Genomic DNA, 21076 nt, shown 5'->3' with positions numbered 1-21076 from the left:
GACGCCGGCATCTGGAACCCCATCGGATGGAGCCCAGAGCATGAGAAAGTGCCTGGAGCATCTTTAGTCCCTGCTGCAGCCCAGAGAGCCCTGACCTTGCTGGAGGTTTCCACTCCACACAGGAGATGGTTTGAAGCTCTTGCTTTCAAAGGACAGATCTGAAGCACGGGGGCATGGCACGGTGCCTCCACCCCAGCACCCAAGAGGACCAGGCACGCAGCTTGCATTAATGGCATCCTGATGGCACGTGGTGCGAGATCCAGGCTCCAGAGGATTAGAGAGCCCCTGGAACCTCGTGTGCCCGTGGGCTGGAAGAGGCAAAACGCTGCTGCCTTCAGAGAGGCCGTGCCAAGGAGCCGGTTTCCTGCGAGGAACGCCTGGAGCGCATGCGGCCCCGCCGTGCCCAACACCGGGAGCAGGCTGCAGGCAAACAACTGCTTGAATTAGATTTCATGGGAAATTAAAGGCATGAAGAGACCTGTCACAAGAATTAGAGGCTGAACCGGAGCCAGACAGCTTCCAGCAGATGTTGGACTTCAGCAGGAGAATATTCCTTTGTTTTGCTCTGCCTTTTCCCATACAGAAAAGGAACATCTGTTCCGATGCCTTCGCGGTGCTCCCAAACTGGGATAGGCTTGGATTATCCCCTGCTAGAAGAGATGCAACTGGGCACCAAAGCCCTCTTGGCTTCTCCTGGAGGACAAGGCCGGTTCCAAGGTGCTCCATCTCAAGAGGACATGTTGAGGCTCTCCTAGCTGACCCAGGCTGATGGTGGTACCTGCATACCCTTCGTGCTTTATGGAAGTGTTGCATTTAGACAGGTTCCCAATAGAAAGCCACTGCACAACTCCTGCTCCTGCCTTGGAGGTGACTTTTCTTCACAGGGCTCCCCACCATCACATCCAACAAAGGGGAAAAGGTCGGGGTGGGAATGAAATGAGGAAAACTTGGGCAGAAGCTCTTCCCTGTGAGGGTGCTGAGGCGCTGGCACAGGGTGCCCAGAGAAGCTGTGGCTGCCCCATCCCTGGTGGTGTTCAAGGCCAGGTTGGAGGGACCCTAAAGCTCACCCAGCTCCAACCCCTGCCACGGGCAGGGACCCCTTCCACTGGAGCAGCTTGCTCCAAGCCCCTGTGCCCAACCTGGCCTTGAGCACTGGCAGCTATTCCTCCATGAGCCTTTCCTGCAATGAGGAAAGGTTTAAACCCTGGATTGCAGGATGCCGCTTCCATGCAGAGCCCAGCCTCCTGCGCCCATCACCGGGGTCTTATGGCCGGGACCTGGTTCAAAGCTTGTCAGGAGCAAACCTGTGGTAGAGCTGGTGCTTTCCCTGCCGCTGCTTGGAAGCAGGGTTACTCCTGTCACCTCCATCCTCTTGCTTAATTACAGCATCACCATCAAGCAGCCCCCAGCCCCGCTCCCCCCCAGCTCTGGCTATTCACTAATTGAAATGCCTAATGAGGTCCCAGGGGTCTCCTGCAGAGATGGAGCTAATTAGAGGCTCCACGGTGAACCCTGCGAGCGGCAGCAATGAGACGGAGCGTTCCTCAAGCCCGGGGAGGGGGGGGATGCAGCAGATGTCCCGTTTCCCGGCCCCGCACTGGGCGCTCCGTGGGCTCCAGGCTCCTGCCATAGCAGCTGGTGCAGAGGCACTGGCTACACTTAATACATTTTAATTAGCATCATTAAATTGTTCCATTTGCTAATTGTTTCTCCTTTTGATCCTTTCTCCTGACCAGATTAGCCCTCCGGGGGAAAGGGTTGGGATGGGGGATGCAGGCGCTTCTGACAAGGTGAGGACTTTATTAGCTCCAAGCATTGAAGTGCCTCAGTCGGTTCAGTTCTCGTCCAGATTTGGGTGTACAGCCTGGTCTCGGTCATTGGGGCCGTTCGCAGAAAGAGTCATCCCCAAAAAGCAACATCCCACAGAGATTTATGGGAAGAGATGAGGAAACCAAGCGGATCTGGCTGGAGTTGGAATGGAACGGGGTTGGGTTAAAGGTGATAAAGGACCAGCAGCTGCCATCACCTGGGTGAGACTGAGAGGGAATTTCCTCCTTCTGCTTTGCAGACAGAATAATCCCCAATCCTCCTCCTTTCCCTCCCTCCAGCCCACATCCGTGTGGCCGTGCTGAAGCCAGAAGGAATTTCCTTGTTGTCCACATTGATGCAGCTTCCCGTTTCCCGGCTGCGCGGGGAGGGGGCAGCCCCGGAGGCCAGGGGAGGTCACTGCTCCTGTTTATCCCATTTTAGCCAAGAAAAGTGCTGAAGGCAAAGGAGCCCGGAGCGAGGCACCAGCGCTGAGCTGATGTCAGCCTGGGACTTGGTATCTTGGGCAGGATCCCATTCCCAGATGCATTGTTGTAAATCCAGAGGAACTTGGCCTCTGTTCCGTTGCTCTTGACTTCCAGGGGTGTGAGTGAAAGCTGAAGTGGCTGGGCATGAGAAACGGCCCCGCTTGTCTGCTTTAAATGTCAGCAAAAGCACTGGGCCAACTGCTCTTGTGTCTCCTTGGAAGGGCAGGAATGGGCAGAACCGAGCTGCTGGGAACGTTGGAATGGGTTGAATTGAATGGAGGTTGGAGGGGGGGCAAAGAAGGAAAAATCGAGCACATAATCCATTGTGCTCTGAGGCCAAGTCAGGATTATTCCCCACGGTATTATTGCTGCACAGGACTCATTTGGTTGCATGGTGAATGGTGGTGGGATGTTTTTCCAGGTTTTAGTGTTAAATGGAGCGGCTGAAGGATCTGGGACGTTCTTGTGGTTCCTTCTAAAGACTTGGGTGCGTGTCCTTCAGCAGGATGTCGTGTTAGGGATGAGATACAGCTCTGGTGACAGCATGCTCTGGAGTGGTTGAGCACCAAGGAAGTTCATCCTGGGTGGAGAGGAAGGCAAATCCATTGATCTGAAAGGAGTGAGGACAAATGGGGATTGATACTCATAAGGCAAATTACAGGGACTTGATGGTGGGATTCCTGCACCTGGAAAACTGATACCAAAGCTCTGGCTTTGGGAAGCACAGGCAGGGGGGTATGGATGATGTGCCCCCATGCCAAAGTCCCTAAAGAGAGGGACCCAGACCTGTGTGGGGTCACCAGGCAGCAGTGATGGGCACGGGGAAAACCCAAGAGGAACATGTGGAGATCTTTGGTTAACCAGGATCCCACAAAAGCCACGGCTCAGCCGACATCTGCTCGGAAAGGGATACAGCAAGAGGGATACGGCGAAGGAACGGACCCGAGGACATCAAATCCACGTGAGGAGCTCAGACCGTGGCAGGAGGATGACGGGTGGATGTGGGGAGCTTCCTTCGTTTCGTGTGCGCCAAGTCCAGGCTGGTTCCCATCCCCGGAGCAGAGCCGGAGGCTGGAGAGGAGCGGGATTGCCAGCGGAGGGTGATGACATCCTCATGGCCGCTCTGCTGACCGACGGGGCGGAAGCGGAAGCGGACGCGGTGCGTGCGGGGCCGCCATGGTGCAGCGGCTGCTCCTGCTGCTCCTGCTGCTCCGCCTGGACGGTGAGCGGGGAGGGGGGGACCGGGACCGGGATCGGGATCGGGATCGGGATTGGGAGAGGGAGCGGGACCTGGAGCGGGACCGGGAGCGGGACCTGGATCGGGACCGGGATCGGGATCGCGATCGGGACCGGGATCGGGACCGGGACCGGGACCGGGTGCGGGAGCGGCGGGGCCGCGGGTGACTGAGCTCTGTGTTCCGCAGCCGAGCGCAGCGGAGCTGCTGCGGGCACCGGCGGAGCGGCCCAGCCCGGAGGGAGCGGCGTCCCCGAGGAGCCTGCGGATGGAGCCAACGGGAGCGGAGGGCAGCGCTCCGGGTCGGCTCGGACGCCAGGCGAGGACAAGCAGGGCAGGAGCGGTGGGGAGGTGGCAGAGGGGGTCCCGCAGGCTGCGGCTGGCGCTGGTAACGGGGCGGAGAAGCAGAACGGGGATGGCCAGAATGGCCTAAGCGGCAGCACAGGTACCCAGGGCAGCGCACAAGCGGGTGGCGATGGCCAGAACCAGGGCACCGGCGGCACGGACAACAGCACCCAGAGTGGCAGCAGTGGCGGTACAAACCAGAGCACCGGCCCCAGCGGTAACGACGGGAACGGGACCAACAACCAGACCAGCAGCACAGGTGAGGAGCAGAGCAACACCCCCAGCAGTAACGGCAGTCCCGGTGGTGCTGACAGCGCTGATAACCCAGGCAAGAACCACAGCACCGGCACTGACAACGAGAGCAAGCCCACCGACAGTAACAGCGGGGGTCAGGTCACTGGCCAGAACACGGACACCAAGAGCCAGGGGAGCGATGCTGAGGGTGGGAGCAAGAACGGGGAGACCAGCAGCGAGAAACAGGGCAGCAGTGAGGGTAGCGAGACTGGCAAGAGCCACGCCAACAAGAAAGAGACTGAGAAGGAGAAAGCTGAGGCTAAGAACCAGGCCAACAACGAGGAAACTGAGAAGGAGAAAGCTGAGGATGAGAGCCAGGCCAGCAACCAAGATGGTAACGGTGGGAGCCAGGCCAACAGCCAAGACACCAACACCGAGGACAAGGAAAATGATGACAAGAAGCAGGAAAACAGCCAGGAGAGTGACGATGGGAACCAGGAGAGTAACGATGGGAACCAGGAGAGCGACACCGGGAGCCAGGGCAATGATGGGGGCTCACCGAGGGATAAAAACGTGCCACCACAACCAGCTTCCTCTGCTGGTGAGGACGACAGCTTCTTAGAGAATGAAGAAACCCCCAGGGAGGAAGAGGAAGGGGCTAAAGGGAGCAGTGATGCCTCCTCCTTTGCTAGGGAGAGAGGGAAGAGCCTTCCTTCTCCCAGGGACCAGTCGGAGAGCAGCCACTTCTTCGCCTACCTGGTGACCACTGCGATTATCGTCGCTGCCTTGTACGTAGCGTATCACAACAAGCGCAAGGTGAGAGGCATTGCTTTGATATAAGAATGCTAATACTATTGTCAATTTACTATTAAGCCTTGACCCAAGAGCTCTGGGAGGAGCGGGGAGGGTGCTGGAGCTGGGAAAAGGGTTGGATCGCTGTGGGAATCAGGTGGCCTCAGCTCTGGTGGTTATTTTCAGCTGAGAGAGGTGAAAAGGAGGAGATGAGTGATGTTACCCCGTGTTTTCCTGCTGCCAGGGAGCTCTCTGGAGCAGGTTGCAGAAGCTTTGTCCTTAAATGGTCTTCACACAGCTCAAGGGATGTAACTTTGCTGCTGGGTTTTTTTTTTTCCTCCTGTAAAGCTATTTTAGGGGCAGGAGACAGAAAACAAACTCTTGTTTGCTGTGCGTGAGGCGGACCTCAGGTACCGCCTGCTTCCCATCTGTGCTGGCTTTAGTAATGGCGTGCAGTTGCTGCAAGTGCTTTGGAACAAGCATTAGAAAGCACCCGTGTTTGAAGGGAGGAAAAGCTGATTTGGTCGCTGTTGTCCCACTCACCTTGCCCCCCGTTCTCTCCCCAAAGATCATTGCTTTTGCTCTGGAAGGAAAGAGATCCAAAAGCGGTCGACGACCCAAATCTGGCGACTATCAGAGACTGGATCAGAAGGTAAAATGTGCCCAAAAGCGGAGCTGGGCAGGTTCTGGGGCTGGTCTGGGTGGTGAACACGGTACCTTGGCCTCTTGCCCTGGGAATGGGCCCGAACCCACACGGGGTTGGGGCTGGAAAGCTGGATTCTTAAGGAAAAGCCCCGCTTTTGGTGTAGAAACAGGGAAGTGGAAGTGCTGAGAAATGGTGGCCGAGCTAACACAGGGTGGAGGTTTGGGAGTCCTGAGCTCGGCTCTGCTGGGTCACGGGCTCAAATGGCTTTTTCCCAAGAGGATTTTAGCAGGAAAAGGGCAGGATTTGGGGACTTTTTTCCCCCTTGAACCTTTTCTCCCCGGTTGTCCCTGAAGCTGGAAGTGTCTGCAGTTATTTTCTGCAGTAGGAAGAGGAGGAGACACGGGAAGGAAGCAGAAAGTCACCCGAAGCTGAAGCTCAGGCTTTGGGAAGGCTGTTGCCATGTGGGGGGCCGTGACAATGGACACTTCCAAACGGGATTAGGGATTGCACTCCAGCAGTGCCCAGCTCGGTTTCAGTGTTGCCCTTGGGAGCAGCGCTCTCCCTTCCCAAAGTGCAGCCGCACCTGGCTCGGAAGCCACCCAAGTGCCACGGGGCTGGTTTTCCTGCTTCACTTTCCCTATTTAACCTCAGCAGGATTTCAGGAGCTTGCTTCCCTTGCCAGGAATTCCCCGACTCGTCCCTGGGGCACAGCGAAGCAGCCAGGCAGTTAGGAAGAGCTCATTGGAGCCACGCAGCCCGCTCAAAGCCCGCTGCTTTCTCAGAGCAGAAGAGCCATGCTGAGCCGTCACCTTGCTTTTTGCCTTTCCAGATCTAGCTTCCTCCTTGGATGCTCAGCGTAGCGATGGATGGCATTGAAAGTGCAGGAAGCCCAGGACACCACCGCCTCCCCCGCTGCAGCTGCGCACCATGGTCAGGTTCCAGACAGCAGGAAGAAGAAGGGGAAGTGCTTTTAGCTTTGCACCTGCACCTTGGTAACGTTAAACCCTTCGCTTCCTCATAACACGTTCCTCCTTTTCCACCTGCCTGAAGATGAAACTCTGGCTTGTAGCCAGCGCCCAGCACTTGACAGAGCCTCTGTGGCCAAATGAAATGGAATTTGCCAACTACTGTACTGATGTCTCCTCTTGGGGGAAAGAAATTATATATAGAGAGAGATATATCTATCTATCTGCCTGCGAAATGAGCCATCGGACCCTCCCCTTCCAGAGCCCGAGAGCTCTGGTCGTACCCAGCACCTCGAGGCACACGCGTGCTCCTCTTCTGTCCGCTGTCTTTGGATGCTCCACTGCAGCGTGTGACCAACTGCACTGGTTTGGAAGTGATCCCCTGAGGCCTCTGATCCGATGTGATTTATTTCCCTCTCTGGGTGATGAAGACAATGTTGGGGTTTAACATCCAGATTCTCTCTTCCTGCACATCTTTGACCCTTGGGTTGTAGCTTAAACTTCCTCGCCTGCATCTTCTGTTCCCCGTGGGGTTCTTTCCTTCCCTGCTCCCTGCTTGTCTCCTCCCTCTCTCCCCCCCCAGAGCTGTTTGCACTGTTTGAAGGTGGCAGCTGCCATCCAGTGCTATGCAGGAGGACAGCTGAGGCTGAGGAAGCTCTGTGCCAGCTTGGCACGGTGTGGTTGTAGCAGACATCGCCTGGAAGGTGGCTTCCCACCCCCTTGTCGGCATCATTCCACCGCGATGTAGAGTGTGTGGTAACCCCGAAGCACTGGGATGAACGGAACTCGCACCCTTCAAACCTCTTCCTTGGAAGTGCAGCATGGAGGCCCCAGAAGGAAGCTGAAGGAGCCTCCCCACCATGGAGCTCGCTGCTACCGGGCCCTCGGTGCTGGCTCCTGCTCTAGTGCCCTCTCACCCGGCTGAGCTGCTTGCACAAGCCTTGGCAGAGCCTCTTGCCTTGGGAAACCACAGCACAGGCACCACCGCCTGTGCCTGCATCACCACAGGACTTCCTCCCCCTGAGGTCACCTCCTCGAGCCGGTGACCAACACGTGAAGGGCTCCTGGTGTCACCAGCACATCCTCGCCTCTGCTGGCCCTGGTTTTGAGGGCTTGAATGTAATGAAACCAGCGGCCGGTCCCTTTGGTGCACTTAAACCAGGGTGGGGGCATCCTGGGGTGGTTTAGAGCTGCCAGATGCGTTCATCAAGGGGTTACAGCTCTGAGGTGTCGGCTTCTTCTTGCACTTCTACTCCAAAGATGTCTGTGTGATGTTCCCCCAGAGGCCATGAAGTGCCTGCCCAGCTCGTGCTTGCAGAAGCTGTTTTGGAGACTGGGAGGGAAGGGAAAGGAGAACAAGGTTAGGAACGTCCCCCGGGGGGAGCGGACCTCGGGGGGGCTCCTGCAGCAAGGCTCCACTGGTCCGAGATCCCATGGGATAAGCCTGGGGCTCCAGTGGTGTGCGGCTGGCTTATGGACGGGGTGTGGGGTGGGAGGTGATGGCTCCACACGTGCAATGCCGGGCGCTGCCGAGCTGCTCCCGTGTGCCGTGTTCCTGCTTTGCCTTCTTGGGTTTGATGGAGAACGGATTGACAGAGGGGTTCGTTCTCTTTAAAGCTGTTTGCTGCTCCATCCCGGGAGCTGTCCCAGTGCTCTCTCCAGCCCAGGGGGTGTTGGGAGCCCCACTGCTGTCAGCAAAGGGAGCAGTGAGCTCTTGGGAACCATCGGACCCCAACACCTCGAGCCCAGCTGGGACCAAGCACGAGGAGCTCGTGCATGAGCTGGATGAGGACCTTGGTTTGCTCAGTGCCGGCAGGAGGCACAGCTCAGGCCAGGCTAGACCAAGGGGGTTCTCCCTGGATCTCCTGTCCCCATTCCCAGGGGCTCCTGGCTCAGTGGGTGGATGGGGCCTCTCGGTACCTCTGTTTTGGGCCACCGTTGCTCCTTCGAGGGTTTGAATGAGCAAAGAGGTTGTTTTCTGCTGCACTTTGCTTTGAAGGATCTCAAGTTTTCTGTTTCTTTGTAGTTTTTTCTTCTGGTTTCCTGTGTGTTGAAGTCAATAAATGGGTTTAAAACCAAAAAAAAAGCAGCGAGTTTTCCCCTCTGCTCACAGTGTTGGTGCTCTGAACGCGGGCCCCTTTCAAACCCGGCCCCAGCAGTGCGGCTTGGTTCCTCTTTGTGCACAAAACACCATCGTTTGGGCAAGCCCAGGGCTCTTTGTGTGCTCAACCTGCCCTTGTGTGACCGACAGAGCCCGGGGCCGGATGGAGCCCCGCCAGCCTCCAGCCCAGAGCGGATTTGCAGCGGTTCTGGTCTGCGGCCCCGTTCCTCTTGAGCGGCTCAGGACGGGAGCCGGGTTCTTCCTCCTCTTAGAATAGAGCTTAAGCTGCTTGTGCAGGGCTGCGTTGGGATCCTTCCTGTTGTGTTTCCCCTTTTCCCCCACAGGGAGGCTCTGAGGAGGATCCCAGCGCAGCCCCGGCTCCGCTGGGAGACTGAAAGGGGGGATTGCACCTTCCTGCACCCATCCAGCCCCACACTGAGAGCAGACGATGGGCTGGAACAAGGGGGGTGCTTGGGGGAGGAAGAAAAGGTGGAAATGGGGAGTTCCAATGGGAATTATTTCATCCACACACAGCGTTGTTGGGTTGAGCGCTCCTACATGAGGGGTTGGATCAAAGCACCAGTGCTGGGTGTCTTCGGGGTGATTTCAGGGGATCCCAGCCTGGTTTGGGCTGGAAGGGACCTTAAAGCTCACCCAGCTCCAACCCCGGCCACGGGCAGGGACCCCTTCCACCTTCCAAGCCCCTGTGTCCAACCTGGCCTTGAACACTGCCAGGGATGGGGCAGCCACAGCTTCTCTGGGCACCCTGTGCCAGCGCCTCAGCACCCTCACAGGGAAGAGCTTCTGCCTAAGAGCTCATCTCAGTCTCCCCTCTGCCAGGTTCAAGCCATTCCCCTTGGCCTCTCCAGCTTTCCTGCAGCCCCTTTAGGCACTGGAGCTGCTCTCAGGTCTCCCTGTAGCGGGGAAGGAAGAGCCCCGGAGGTCCCTCCCATCCCACCCCACGTGTGGGCCATGGGGAGCTCTGAGCTGGGCTGCCCAGGAGCCGAGGTCCTGCACTAAAGGAGCTCAAAGGGATCTGGCAGCGGGGCTGAGGAGATGCCGACTGAGCCGCTTATCCACGAGCCCTCGGGGAGAGGTGGGGCAGGATCAGTGCTGAGGCTGATGCAGGAGCACAGAACGGGGCTTGCTTTGGTGGAGGGGTTCACCCCTCCCAGGGCCCTGTCCTCCTGCAGCCACCACAGACCAGGGCTGTGCCCACCTCCCACACTGGAGCTCGGGTGGGTTCTGAGCATCTCGATGGTACCAAGGAGCCGAGTGAAGCTGGGCTCCTGCCTCCGGCCCTCCTTGGTTTATTGGCACTTCCCTGGCTGGGCTTCGACTCCTGGAGCAGCCTCATCGGAGCATGAGCTCACCTTCACAGCCTCCACGCTGTCCCTGTGGGGAGGGCACCAGCCAGGCCCATGCATCCGTTCTGCCTCTGGACACAAAGGCCATGGCCCATGAGGGCTTGCTTAGATCAAAGCAGACCCCGCCAAGGGGTGAGATGGTGTCTGAAGGGCTGGAACCTTTCCAGGGCGGGTGTCCTGTTGCTTTTCATAGAACCATAGAACAGTTTGGGTTGGAAAGGACCTTGAGATCATCCAGTCCCAACCCCCTGCCCTGGGCAGGGACACCTCACACTAAACCAGGGCACCCAAGGCTCTGTCCAACCTGGCCTTGAGCACTGCCAGGGATGGAGCATTCACAGCCTCCCTGGGCAACCCATTCCAGTGCCTCACCACCCTAACAGGAAAGAACTTGTTCTTATATCCAATCTAAACTTCCCCTGTTTAAGTTTGAACCCGTTACCCCTTGTCCTATCACTGCAGTCCCTAATGAAGAGTCCCTCCCCAGCATCCCTATAGGCCCCCTTCACACACTGGAAGCTGCTCTGAGGTCTCCACGCAGCTTCTCTTCTCCAGGCTGAACAGCCCCAGTGTTCTCAGCCTGGCTCCATACAGGAGGTGCTCCAGTCCCCTGATCATCCCCGTGGCCTCCTCTGGACTTGCTCCAACAGTTCCATGTCCTTTTTATGTTGAGGACCCCAGAACTGCACACAGTGCTCCAGGTGAGGTCTCACCAGAGCAGAGCAGAGGGGCAGGATCCCCTCCATGACCTGCTGGTCACGCTCCTTTGGATGCAGCCCAGGATACGGTTGGTTTCTGGGCTGTGAGCACACACTGAAGCCGGCTCATGTTCATTTTCTCATCCACCAACACCCCCAAGTCCTTCTCCTTGGGCTGCTCTGAATCTCTTCTCTGCCCAACCCGTAGCTGTGCCTGGGATTGCTCCCACCCAGGTGTAGGACCTTGCCCTTGGCATGGTTAAACTCCATGAGGTTGGCATCAGCCCAGCTCACAAGCGTGTCGAGGTCCCTCTGGATGGCATTCCTTCCCTCCAGGGTATCAACCCAACCACACAGCTCGGTGTCATCGGTGAGCTCACTGAGGGTGCCCTCAATCCCCCTGTCCATGTTTCCCTGTGCTCCCTCCTCTTTGCCCACCTCCAGGGCAAGCCTCAAGCTCCTGGGGTCTTTGGGGAGCTGCAAACGGAGCTGTAGGACCCCCCCCAAGCCAAGCCTGGAGCCCAGCCCAGGATGAGGAGCCCCTTCCAGCTCCCATTCCCGCAGTCCCACAGCCCCACCTGGCTCCTTTTCCATCTCCATTCCCTTCCCAGCTCACCCATTCTCTCCCCTTCTCATCCACTGCATCTCTCTTGTGATGAGCTTAGAGATGGGACTCCCTCTTCTTACGCTGGTTCCCGTCCTTGCGGCATTTCCCCTTTGCTGGTAAATGCGTTGCCGCAGGTGCCATTCCACATGGAAACACAAGAGTCCATTGGGAACACGCCGGGAGGGGTTCCCCTTGGAGCACATCCAGCGGGGCAGCGCAGCTCACGCGTGGTCCTTTGTCCTGCGTGATGGATTTACGGATCCAGGAGCAATGGTTGATCCCAGCAAGGTCACTGCTGATGGAAAACCCAGAAACGCTCCCATCTGGAGGTGCTGGGGAAAGACCCAAAGGGACACATGGGTGGGTGAGGAGAGCCTGCAGAGGAGTTTGACTTCAGAACCAGCGGGAGCAGGAAAAGGAGATAGGAAAAGGGAGGTTGTGCGGGGAGCGACGAAGGGCCCGAGCTCTCCCATGGGTGTCCCAAAATCCACCATGGAAGCAGCCTCAAGCCTCCTGCTTGTGCCAGCCTGATTCAGCCCAAAGCCAGCCAAAAGGGGCTGCGTTACCTGGATAGAGAGGTGGAAAACGGGACGCAGTGGGGCTGGGAGAGAAGCCGGGTCCTGGGGCTGGCGGTGGGACAGGTACCTTGCTGCTAAAGCTCTGCTATCCCCTTGGCTCTCACCTTGTGCATCAGCTCCACCTCGCAGCTGAGCTGAGTGTCCTGGGGAGCTTCACTTCCCTCTTGGCTCCTCTCCGGGGGGCCCCCGGCAGGTGAATGGTGTCCAACCCCCCCCAGGCTCGTGATGGGCCCCGAGTGCTCTGTTGGGAAGTGCAGGGAATGGATCCCGCTCCATCGGCACCGGCGTGGCTGGGTGTGAAGGGCAGCGCCTGGCACTGGGTGTGCGATGGCACCGGGCACAGGTCACTGGGCACAGGATCAAGGAGGAAAACAGCGAAGAGCAGGGTTTGTGCCTCCAAGGGGGTTGGATGGGCTGGGAACGCCGGCACGGAGGGAACCATGGAGCAACCAGGATCCCGCTGCCTCCCTCACCAGGTAATTCCCGTTTCCCATTGCAGACCCCATCCAGCTCCCTGGAGCGGGCTCCTGAGCCGGTGCCACGCACTGCGAACCCTGCCTGCTCCAGGAGGTGCTTCCCAGCTGGTTTTAGTGCCTGATTTACCTGTTTATGGCCGTTCCGTGATCATCCCTTCCCAAAGCAGCCCCCCAGGGCCACACTCCCACCGATGGGGCTCCCCTGCATTCCCTCTGCCCTTCCCAAACCGGAGCTTCAGGAAGCCGCTGTCCCCCATCCCCGCCTGCTGCTCCCACATCACGAGGCCCAAATCACAAGATGATGAGGATGCTTTTATTAACTCCTGATCTCTGGAGAGGGCTTTGATCCCGTTCCCAAGCTTTTCCCAGGCTTGGAATCGGCGTTTGCACGGGCAATGGGGGGTGGCAGCACCATGGGGCTGCATCCTGCTCCTCGGCACTGGTCTGGGAGCACCACGCGCTGTTGCTCTTTAGCTTTAATCCCATCTTAAATCCGTCACACCCAGCCCTGGCATGTGAGGATTTGCTTAATCCACCACCCCGGTGAGGCAGGAGCTGGTTCCTGCCTGAAGGACCACGTCGGTGAGCTCCTCCCCGAGCCTTTGAGCCCAACTTAGCATCAGAAAGGGAGGAAACATCCCCACTGATGCTGCAGCTCTGGGGATGCAGGTGGAGGGTGATGCTCCCCCAATGGTCCAGCAGCTCTCGGACATTGGTGGGGATCAAGCAGCCCCCAAATGCCGGTGGAAACAGTTGGGTCTGGTGGAGGCCGGGTTTGGGATTGCCTTGACTTGTACACGGAGACCCCTGTCCCTGCACCAGGATGAGGGGTTTGACCTTGGGAGCGTGGCAGGGATCAGCGCCGGAGGTGCACAAGGTCCAAAGCAAAGTGCCTGGAAACGGGAGCAGCGCCCTCCTGGGCTGTTCCCCCGTGGGCCTGGCGCCAGGGAGGGAAGTGCTGCAGGTGAGAACGAGGCAGTGGGGGTGATCCGGTGGGATGGGGGGGTCCCGGTCCCGGGGTCTCAGTCCCTCTTGCCGCTGCTCTCGGCCTCCGTGCGCCGCTTCAGCCGCTCCATGTCGATGTAGAGGTTGCGCCCCAGGACGGAGCTGGCGCAGATGAGGGCTCCCTGCAGGGCTCCCGCGAAGCCCCCCACGCACACATCCTGCCCTGCAATCGTGTGCAAAGCAGCCCTGGTCCCGTGTCCTCCATCCCCAGCGCTGCTCCAGCATCGCCAGCCCCAACCATCACGCCCTGCACCGCCCCGGGGGTCCCTGCTTGCCCCCTTCCTCCTTCCCAGTGGGGAAAGGGCCTCATCCTGCCCAGCCACTCCCAACATCAGGCATGGGGACAGCACCCAAGAGCTGGAAGAGGCCCAGCCCTTTCCTACCCCATTGGGTCCATGCAACTCGGACGTGCCCGTGCATCAGCGCATGGCACAGGGGTGCCTCGTGCCCTTGGTTCATTGCAGGGTTGAAGGTTTCCCCCCCTCATATCCCGCTTCCCCAGCAGGGTCCTCATGGTGCTGGGCACGGTACCTGTCAGGTAGAGGTTGGGGACAGGCGTCTGGGCCCTCACGGCTGCGATGGCTTCAGCCTGCAGACGGGCCATGTCGTGGTTAACGCCATAGAACTCCCCCTTGGGGCTGGCGATGTAGTGCTGGTTGGTGAGGGGCGTCCCGCTGGACAGGTACTCGATCTGCAGGGGACAAAGGGACAACGTGGTCTGCAGGGAGGAGGGGGGTGCAGGTGTGGGGTGTCCCAGCCCCAGAGAGCTGCGTTTGTGGGGTGCGGGTTGGGATGGGTTTCCTTGCACCCCCTGCGGTGGCTCCCCTCGCACCAGGCATGGTCAGGGGTGGGTGATGGGTTGGTGTCACCTCACGTCCTGCTCCTACATTCACTGCATGGGGCTGGGTAAAGGAGACCCAGGAGAAGAGCTGGAGCACCTGAGAGCCCCAGGGTGCTTCCTCACCCTGTCCTCGATGCGAGGGTAGAGCTTGAAGACGGTCTGCATGACGGTGTTCACAAAGGTCTGCTTCAGCTCCTCGTAGTCATCGCCCCGCTTGTGGACCTGCTTGTCCTTCCACTCCTCAAACCACTCGTACCTGGCGAAGGTCACGACGACCAACGTGGATTTACCTGCAGCAGGACAAGGTTGGGGCTGGTGTCCCCCTGCCCGCCCTCACGACACCATCGCGCTGCCACAAGCCTCCTCTGTGGCCCCAGATCCTTCAGCCAGGCCCCTTGAAGACCGCTTTCCATGAGCGACCTGCTCAGCAGCTCTGACCACGGCCACGGCAGGAGGAGCTCCCCGTGCGCAGCCGTAAACCCAACCAAGTCCCCAAGTGCTTTCCAGGGAGCGTGTGGTTGGGCTCCAGCCCTCACCTGGGTGCCTCGCTTCCCACGTGGGGTCCTTGGTCGACGGGCAGCTGACAAACAGCATGGGGATGCTCTTGGCAGCTTCCTCCCTGGACGAGGACAGGTAGCGACTCATCCTGCAGAGGGATGCAGAGGTCGGAGGAAGGTTTGGCCCGAACCTTGCCCACAGGACTTGTTTTGACCGAACCCCCGTGCAGTGAGGATCAAGCAGGAGCCTTTGCTGCGTCACCACCCTGGAATTCATCTCTTTATGCTTAACAGAGCACATCCAAGGTGAAGCCAAACCTACATTTCATCCAGGTCATGTCCTTGATATATGTAGTAGTTGGTGGGCTCCAGCCCCAGCTCTTCGTTTGAGCCATTAAGACCTACAAAGATGGTGAAACCCCCTTCGCCGTGTGTCACCATGCGGAGCTGGGACTGGATCTCTGGATACGGAGGGAAGAAGGGGAAAATCAGTATTCCCTGGGATCCTCAGCAACAGAGAGGTGGTTTCTCCTAGAAGCAGCCCCACTCCTACCTCCGTTGCTGCCTCTAGAACTGACTCATCTCTTGGATTCCTTGAACCCAATTCTGCAGCTGTTGAGTGCTTGGAGACCAACCATATGGGTGCCCACAACGCTCCCACCCAACCGTGCCCCTTCCAAAGCAGCACGAAGACTTCGTGGCACCACTAAACCCAACCTTACGTGGACGTTCCACCGACTGCCCCATGGTTTGGGTGCTCTGCTGTGGTTTTTAGGGAGATGGAGCAGCAAAGCCAAGGCTTTGCTAACCATGACCAGGTTGGGTGAGCTCATTTCGGTTGCACTAAAACCCCTGTGGTGAAATGCCCGGCCAGGGGTGGTGTTTGGAACATGAGCAACAAGGTTTGAGGATGACTAAGGACCAATCCGAAGGATTCTGCTGTGGCTCGGAGCAGGATTAACACCATCAGCCCAGTGAAACCCAACCCAAGCCCGACGGTGCTGGGGTACCGGGCAATGCCCGCGCCTCTGCCGGCAGGAGCCATTCGTAGGTGTTGAAGATCCCGGCATCCGAAATGATGATGGGAGCAAAGATGTTCACCAGATCCTGACCCTTCTTAACGCTCACACCTGGAAGGGAAAGGTGGGAGAGGGAGGAATGGCTCAAAGCAACGCCACAGCAGGGAGCAGCCACGGGCGCCCCATCCCATGCTCACCACAGGCTTTGCCCTGGGAGTCCAGCAGGATCCTCTGCACTGGTGCCCTTCCAAACACATTGCCTCCAGCTTTCCGGATAACAGGAATGGTGTGGAAGGCGATTTCCCCAGCCCCTCCTTTGGGATACCATGCGCCGCAGAGGAAATGGTCCACCAGGATGCTGTGCATGGAGAAGCTGGCCTTGGAGGGCACCACGCCTGGAGAAAGGGGTGAGAAAGGTCGGGTGAGCTTGTGCCAAACCGCGGGGATCTGTGGCTCCTCCTGAAGGTGCGAGGACGAGGAAAGCCCTGGGCGCGCTGCAGGGAAGGGCGGATGCGGGATGTGGGAAACGGGGAGGAGCAGGGAGCGCCCTGGTACCTACCGTAGGTGGGGAAGATGTAGCTGAGGACGGCCCTGAGCTCCCGGTTGGGGGTCAGAGCGGCCACCACGTCCTTGAGGCTGCGCGACGCCAGGCGGAGGAAGGGGCAGAGCCGGGGGAGCAGCCCCGAGCGGCAGAGCAGCGCTGCCAGCGCCCGAGGCACCACCTTCAGCAGCACCAGGAGCGGGACCCCTCTGCTGGCGCTCTGCGGGACGGAGGAGCCTGCTCAGGACAGGCTCGGGGGCATCTCTGCCCCTTCCAGGGGCTGGGAGGGTGCTGAGGCACAGGGTGCCCAGGGGAGCTGTGGCTGCCCCATCCCTGGCAGTGCTCAAGGCCGGGTTGGACACAGGGGCTTGGAGCAAGCTGCTCTGGTGGAAGGGGTCCCTGCCCATGGCAGGGGTTGGAGCTGGGGTGAGCTTTAAGGTCCTTTCCAGCCCAACCCAGGCTGGGATTCCACGATTCTATCCAGTTCACTGCTTGGCTGGCAAAGACAACAGCATCCCGAGTTGCTTCGGGCACAGGGAGCGTTTCCTCCCCCCATAGAACTCCCTGTGGTGAGGGTTTCAAGGCACAATTGACACTGCTGCAGCGCTGGTTCGATAAGGACTGCAATCACCCCATGGGGAAGTCCTGGAGCACCACCCCACGGAGGTGCTGGAGCTCATGGGTGTCCCAGCGCACCCCATGGGACCATGAGCATCCTCAGGGAGGGGAGGTCAAACTCCAGGGTTTTGAGGCAGGAAGGGGAGATAGGGCCGGGCAGGGGCAGGTTGTGCCACACCAGCACGTGCACTTGCCCCGTAGCTGAGTGCTGGGGGGCGACCAGAGCCAAAACCATCCCCCCAGGTGAAGGCAAAGCCCCCTTTACCTTCACCAACCGCTCGAACTCCTCAATGGCAGCCGCCTCCCCGGGAAACTGCTGCTTCAAGCCTTGGAAGTAGCCCTCCCGCCCCGAATAGAGCCGATAGGTCCTGGCTCTGCCGGGCTCCCCCAGGACCACGGCGTCGAACGCAGGCGGGAGCGGGACCCATTCCAGCTGCCCCTCCGTCAGCTGGTCCACCAGGAAGCGCAGGCTGGTGCCCTCCTGCATCCGCCCCACGTAGTGGATACCTGGAAGATGCGGTTTCCCTTTGTTTTACAGGGGGGTTCCCTTGTTTTCATGCCCCCAGGATGCACGAGGACCCTCCTCTTATTTTTCCATGTGGAGGGGAATGGGAAAAGTTGGGAAACACCCTCCCACCGCTTTAGGTCAATGGGGAAAGTGCTCGATGCCATGGTTTTCAGCAGCGGTTGGGAACGCTGTTCTGCGTGGCTGTTTTTTCCTGCCTGTCTTGCTGTAAATCATTAATCCCGAACATTAATGATGCAGGGCTGGACTTTGTCTTGCCGGAAAGGCTTTGTCAAGGGAATATGCCCTCGGGTGATATCCCTGGGACACAGTTGAACACGCAAGTTGCCCAGAGAAGCTGTGGCTGCCCCATCCCTGGCAGTGCTCAAGGCCAGGTTGGACACAAGGGCTTGGAGCAAGCTGCTCCAGTGGAAGGGGTCCCTGCCTGTGGCAGGGGTTGGAGCTGAGGGAGCTTTAAGGTCCCTTTAACCCAACCCAGTCTATGGGGAATTCTACAGACATGGGCTGGGTCCATCGAGTATCACGAGGGGTTGGGGTTAGGGGTGTGAGCGGCCCTGCCTTGCCCTCTGGCAGGAGGCTTTTGGGGTGTGGAACCCACAGGATATCGCGTGCTCAGGCGGAAAAGCACTTGTATAACCAAGGCTGGGAGCCAGGGGAGTGCCACGAGGCTGCGGATGCGATCCCCACCACAGGGCCATGGATGCGATCCCCACCACGGGGCCATGGATGCGATCCCCACCATGGGGCTATGGATGTGATCCCCACCACAGGGCTATGGATGCGATCCCTGCTATGGGGCCATACCGGTGTCAAACTCGAAGCCCTTCTCGGTGAAGGTGTGGCAGCAGCCCCCCAGCTTCCCGTGCTGCTCCAGCACCAGCACCCGCCTGCCCGCCTTGGCCAGCAGCGCCGCGGCTCCCAGGCCCCCGATGCCGCTGCCCACCACGATGGCATCGAGCTGCTCTGGCACCTTGTCTGCAGAGAAAACTGGGGGGCACAGAACACACACACACACACACACAGGGAGCATCTTCAGTGGCGGCATGCAGCACCCCCCCAGGGCATGCGCAGGGTACGCAGGGGTGACCTCTGAATCTGTGCTGGGGGGTGATGGAACCGCTGTGGGCAATGCCCAGCTGTGCTGGGGGTGATGCTGGTCCAGAGGGTGATGCTGTGCTGGGAGGTGGGGGGGGAAGATGCCTCCAAGGGGTGACACAGACCCAGTGGAGCTGGGATGGGGGGGATCCATAAGGGATTGGGGGTCCCACTGGGGGTCATACTAAGGGAGGGGGGACTCCCACCAGGGGATGCAGGGTCCAACTGGGGTGTTAGGGATGTCCCACTGGGCACTGAGGGGTCCCACTGAGGATCAGGGGGGTCCCACTGGGGTCTGGGGGGGGTCTCACTGGGGATTGGGGGTCCAACTGGGAGATGGTGAGGTCCCACCAGGGTATTGGGGGGTCCCACTGGGGATTTGGGGGTCCAACTGGGGATTGGGAGGTTCCACAGGGTGACTGGAGGTCCTATGTGGGGGTCCCACAGAGGAATGAGGGTCCCACTGAGGTATTTGGGGGGGGGCCCACTGAAGATTTGGGGGTCACGCTGGGGTTTGGGGGGGCCCCATTGGGGTATTGGGAGAGGGTCCCACTGGAGGATGAAGGGGTCCCACGGGGGTTTGGAGGGTCCCACTGGGAGACTGGGGGGGTTGTACTGAGGGATGGGGGCTCCCGGGGGGGGATGCAGGGTCCAACAGGGTTATTAGGGAGGTCCCACTGGGCACTGGGGGGGTCCCACTGGGGATTGGGGGGGTCCAACCTGGGATTGGGTGTCCCACGGGGGGATGTTGAGGTCCCACCGGGGACTGGGAGGTCCCATGGGAGACTGCGGGTCCCACAGGGAGGTTGGAGGTCCTATGGGGGGAGGCCCACTGGGGAATGGAGGGTCCCAGCGGGGTACTGGAGGGGTCCCATTGGGGTGTTCTGGGGGTCCCACTGGAGGATGAAGGGGTGGGACCGGGTCATTGGAGGGATCCCACAGGGGTACCGGAGGTGCTGCTGGGGGGGGGGGGGGTCCCGTACCTGTCTTAACGACCGTCCTGCGGACCGCCTTGTCGGTGACGAGCGGGGCCGGCGGGCGCCGGGCATCGGCAGCGAAGGGGCTGGGGCCGCCGCCGGAGCGCAGCAGGAGCCAGGCGAGGGAGAGGAGGGGAAGGAGGATGAAGGAGGCGAGGCAGAGCAGCGCGTACAGCCCCATGGCGCCGGCACCTTCTGCTGCGGAGCACCGGGACCCCGCTCCGCCCTCGGGAGGCACCGCACCGCTGAGCGCTGGCACCGAGCCCCGGGACCTGCCATCGCGCCTTCCGCGCGGTTTGACCCTCCAGGGCCGCCGTGTGTGATCGGTGGGTGATCGGTGTGTGACCGGTGTGTGATCGGTGGGTGACCGGTGTGTGACCGGTGTGTGATCGGTGTGTGACCGGTGGGTGACCGGTGTGTGGTCGGTGTGTGACCGGTGTGTGACCGGTGTGTGACCGGTGGGTGATCGGTGTGTGACCGGTGTGTGACCGGTGTGTGATCGGTGTGTGACCGGTGGGTGACCGGTGGGTGATCGGTGGGTGACCGGTGGGTGACCGGTGGGTGATCGGTGTGTGACCGGTGGGTGACCGGTGGGTGATCGGTGGGTGACCGGTGGGTGACCGGTGGGTGACCGGTGGGTGACCGGTGTGTGACCGGTGGGTGATCGGTGTGTGACCGGTGTGTGATCGGTGGGTGATCGGTGGGTGATCGGTGGGTGACCGGTGTGTGACCGGTGGGTGATCGGTGGGTGATCGGTGTGTGACCGGTGGGTGATCGGTGGGTGACCGGAGGGTGATCGGTGGGTGACCGGTGGGTGACCGGTGGGTGATCGGTGGGTGATCGGTGTGTGACCGGTGGGTGATCGGTGGGTGACCGGAGGGTGATCGGTGGGTGACCGGTGGGTGACCGGTGGGTGATCGGTGGGTGACCGGTGGGTGACCGGTGGGTGATCGGTGGGTGATCGGTGGGTGACCGGTGTGTGATCGGTGGGTGACCGGTGGGTGATCGGTGGGTGACCGGAGGGTGATCGGTGGGTGATCGGTGGGTGACCAGAGGGTGATCGGTGGGTGACCGGAGGGTGATCGGTGGGTGATCGGTGGGTGACCGGTGGGTGATCGGTGGGTGACCGGTGGGTGACCGGTGGGTGATCGGTGGGTGATCGGTGGGTGACCGGTGTGTGATCGGTGGGTGACCGGTGTGTGACCGGTGGGTGATCGGTGGGTGATCGGTGTGTGACCGGTGGGTGATCGGTGGGTGACCGGAGGGTGATCGGTGGGTGACCGGTGGGTGACCGGTGGGTGATCGGTGGGTGACCGGTGGGTGACCGGTGGGTGATCGGTGGGTGATCGGTGGGTGACCGGTGTGTGATCGGTGGGTGACCGGTGGGTGATCGGTGGGTGACCGGAGGGTGATCGGTGGGTGATCGGTGGGTGACCAGAGGGTGATCGGTGGGTGACCGGAGGGTGATCGGTGGGTGATCGGTGGGTGACCGGTGGGTGATCGGTGGGTGACCGGTGGGTGATGGGTGATCGGTGGGTGATCGGTGGGTGACCGGTGTGTGATCGGTGGGTGACCGGTGGGTGATCGGTGGGTGACCGGTGTGTGACCGGTGTGTGACCG

The 21076-nt window shown here is 60.0% G+C and overlaps 2 protein-coding genes across 2 annotated transcripts; one reads left to right on the top strand and one right to left on the bottom strand.

Moving 5' to 3' along the window:
* Positions 1-3470: 3470 nt before the first annotated feature.
* Positions 3471-7101, top strand: TGOLN2 (trans-golgi network protein 2). Its single transcript, XM_057399108.1, has 4 exons — positions 3471-3671; positions 3724-4923; positions 5468-5551; positions 6375-7101. The coding sequence occupies exons 1-4, from the start codon at positions 3471-3473 to the stop codon at positions 6378-6380; spliced, it is 1491 nt and encodes a 496-aa protein (XP_057255091.1). The 3' UTR covers positions 6381-7101.
* A 6249-nt stretch (positions 7102-13350) lies between these two features.
* On the bottom strand, positions 13351-19657 carry RETSAT (retinol saturase). Its single transcript, XM_057399110.1, has 11 exons — positions 19463-19657; positions 18189-18371; positions 17124-17365; positions 16259-16460; positions 15897-16094; positions 15691-15810; positions 15003-15141; positions 14720-14829; positions 14307-14473; positions 13874-14033; positions 13351-13505 (listed from the first exon to the last, which is right to left on the bottom strand). Exons 1-11 carry the CDS (start codon positions 19635-19637, stop codon positions 13360-13362), a joined length of 1842 nt encoding a protein of 613 aa, XP_057255093.1. The 5' UTR covers positions 19638-19657; the 3' UTR covers positions 13351-13359.
* Between the last annotated feature and the right edge of the window lie 1419 nt (positions 19658-21076).

This window comes from Pezoporus wallicus, unplaced genomic scaffold (genome assembly GCF_028554395.1).
Source record: "Pezoporus wallicus isolate ANWC-B61680 ecotype Strahan unplaced genomic scaffold, APGP_CSIRO_Pwel_v1 contig_8591, whole genome shotgun sequence".
Taxonomy (NCBI): Eukaryota; Metazoa; Chordata; class Aves; order Psittaciformes; family Psittacidae; genus Pezoporus; species Pezoporus wallicus.
The sequence above is the reverse complement of the archived record's forward strand: the minus strand, read 5'-3'. Positions and strand labels throughout refer to the sequence as shown.

What these genes read in the sequence shown, in the direction of transcription:
- RETSAT (XM_057399110.1), bottom strand. Translation starts at nt 19,637, where the DNA reads ATGGGGCTGTACGCGCTGCTCTGCCTCGCCTCCTTCATCCTCCTTCCC. An exon ending in CTACATCTTCCCCACCTACG is followed by an intron (nt 16,095 to 16,258) that starts GTAGGTACCAGG and finishes CCCTTTCTCCAG; the next exon opens with GCGTGGTGCCCTCCAAGGCC. An exon ending in GTGGGAAGCGAGGCACCCAG is followed by an intron (nt 14,474 to 14,719) that starts GTGAGGGCTGGA and finishes GTCCTGCTGCAG; the next exon opens with GTAAATCCACGTTGGTCGTC.
- TGOLN2 (XM_057399108.1), top strand. Translation starts at nt 3,471, where the DNA reads ATGGTGCAGCGGCTGCTCCTGCTGCTCCTGCTGCTCCGCCTGGACGGT. An exon ending in GGGACCGGGACCGGGACCGG is followed by an intron (nt 3,672 to 3,723) that starts GTGCGGGAGCGG and finishes TCCGCAGCCGAG; the next exon opens with CGCAGCGGAGCTGCTGCGGG. An exon ending in CGTATCACAACAAGCGCAAG is followed by an intron (nt 4,924 to 5,467) that starts GTGAGAGGCATT and finishes CTCTCCCCAAAG; the next exon opens with ATCATTGCTTTTGCTCTGGA.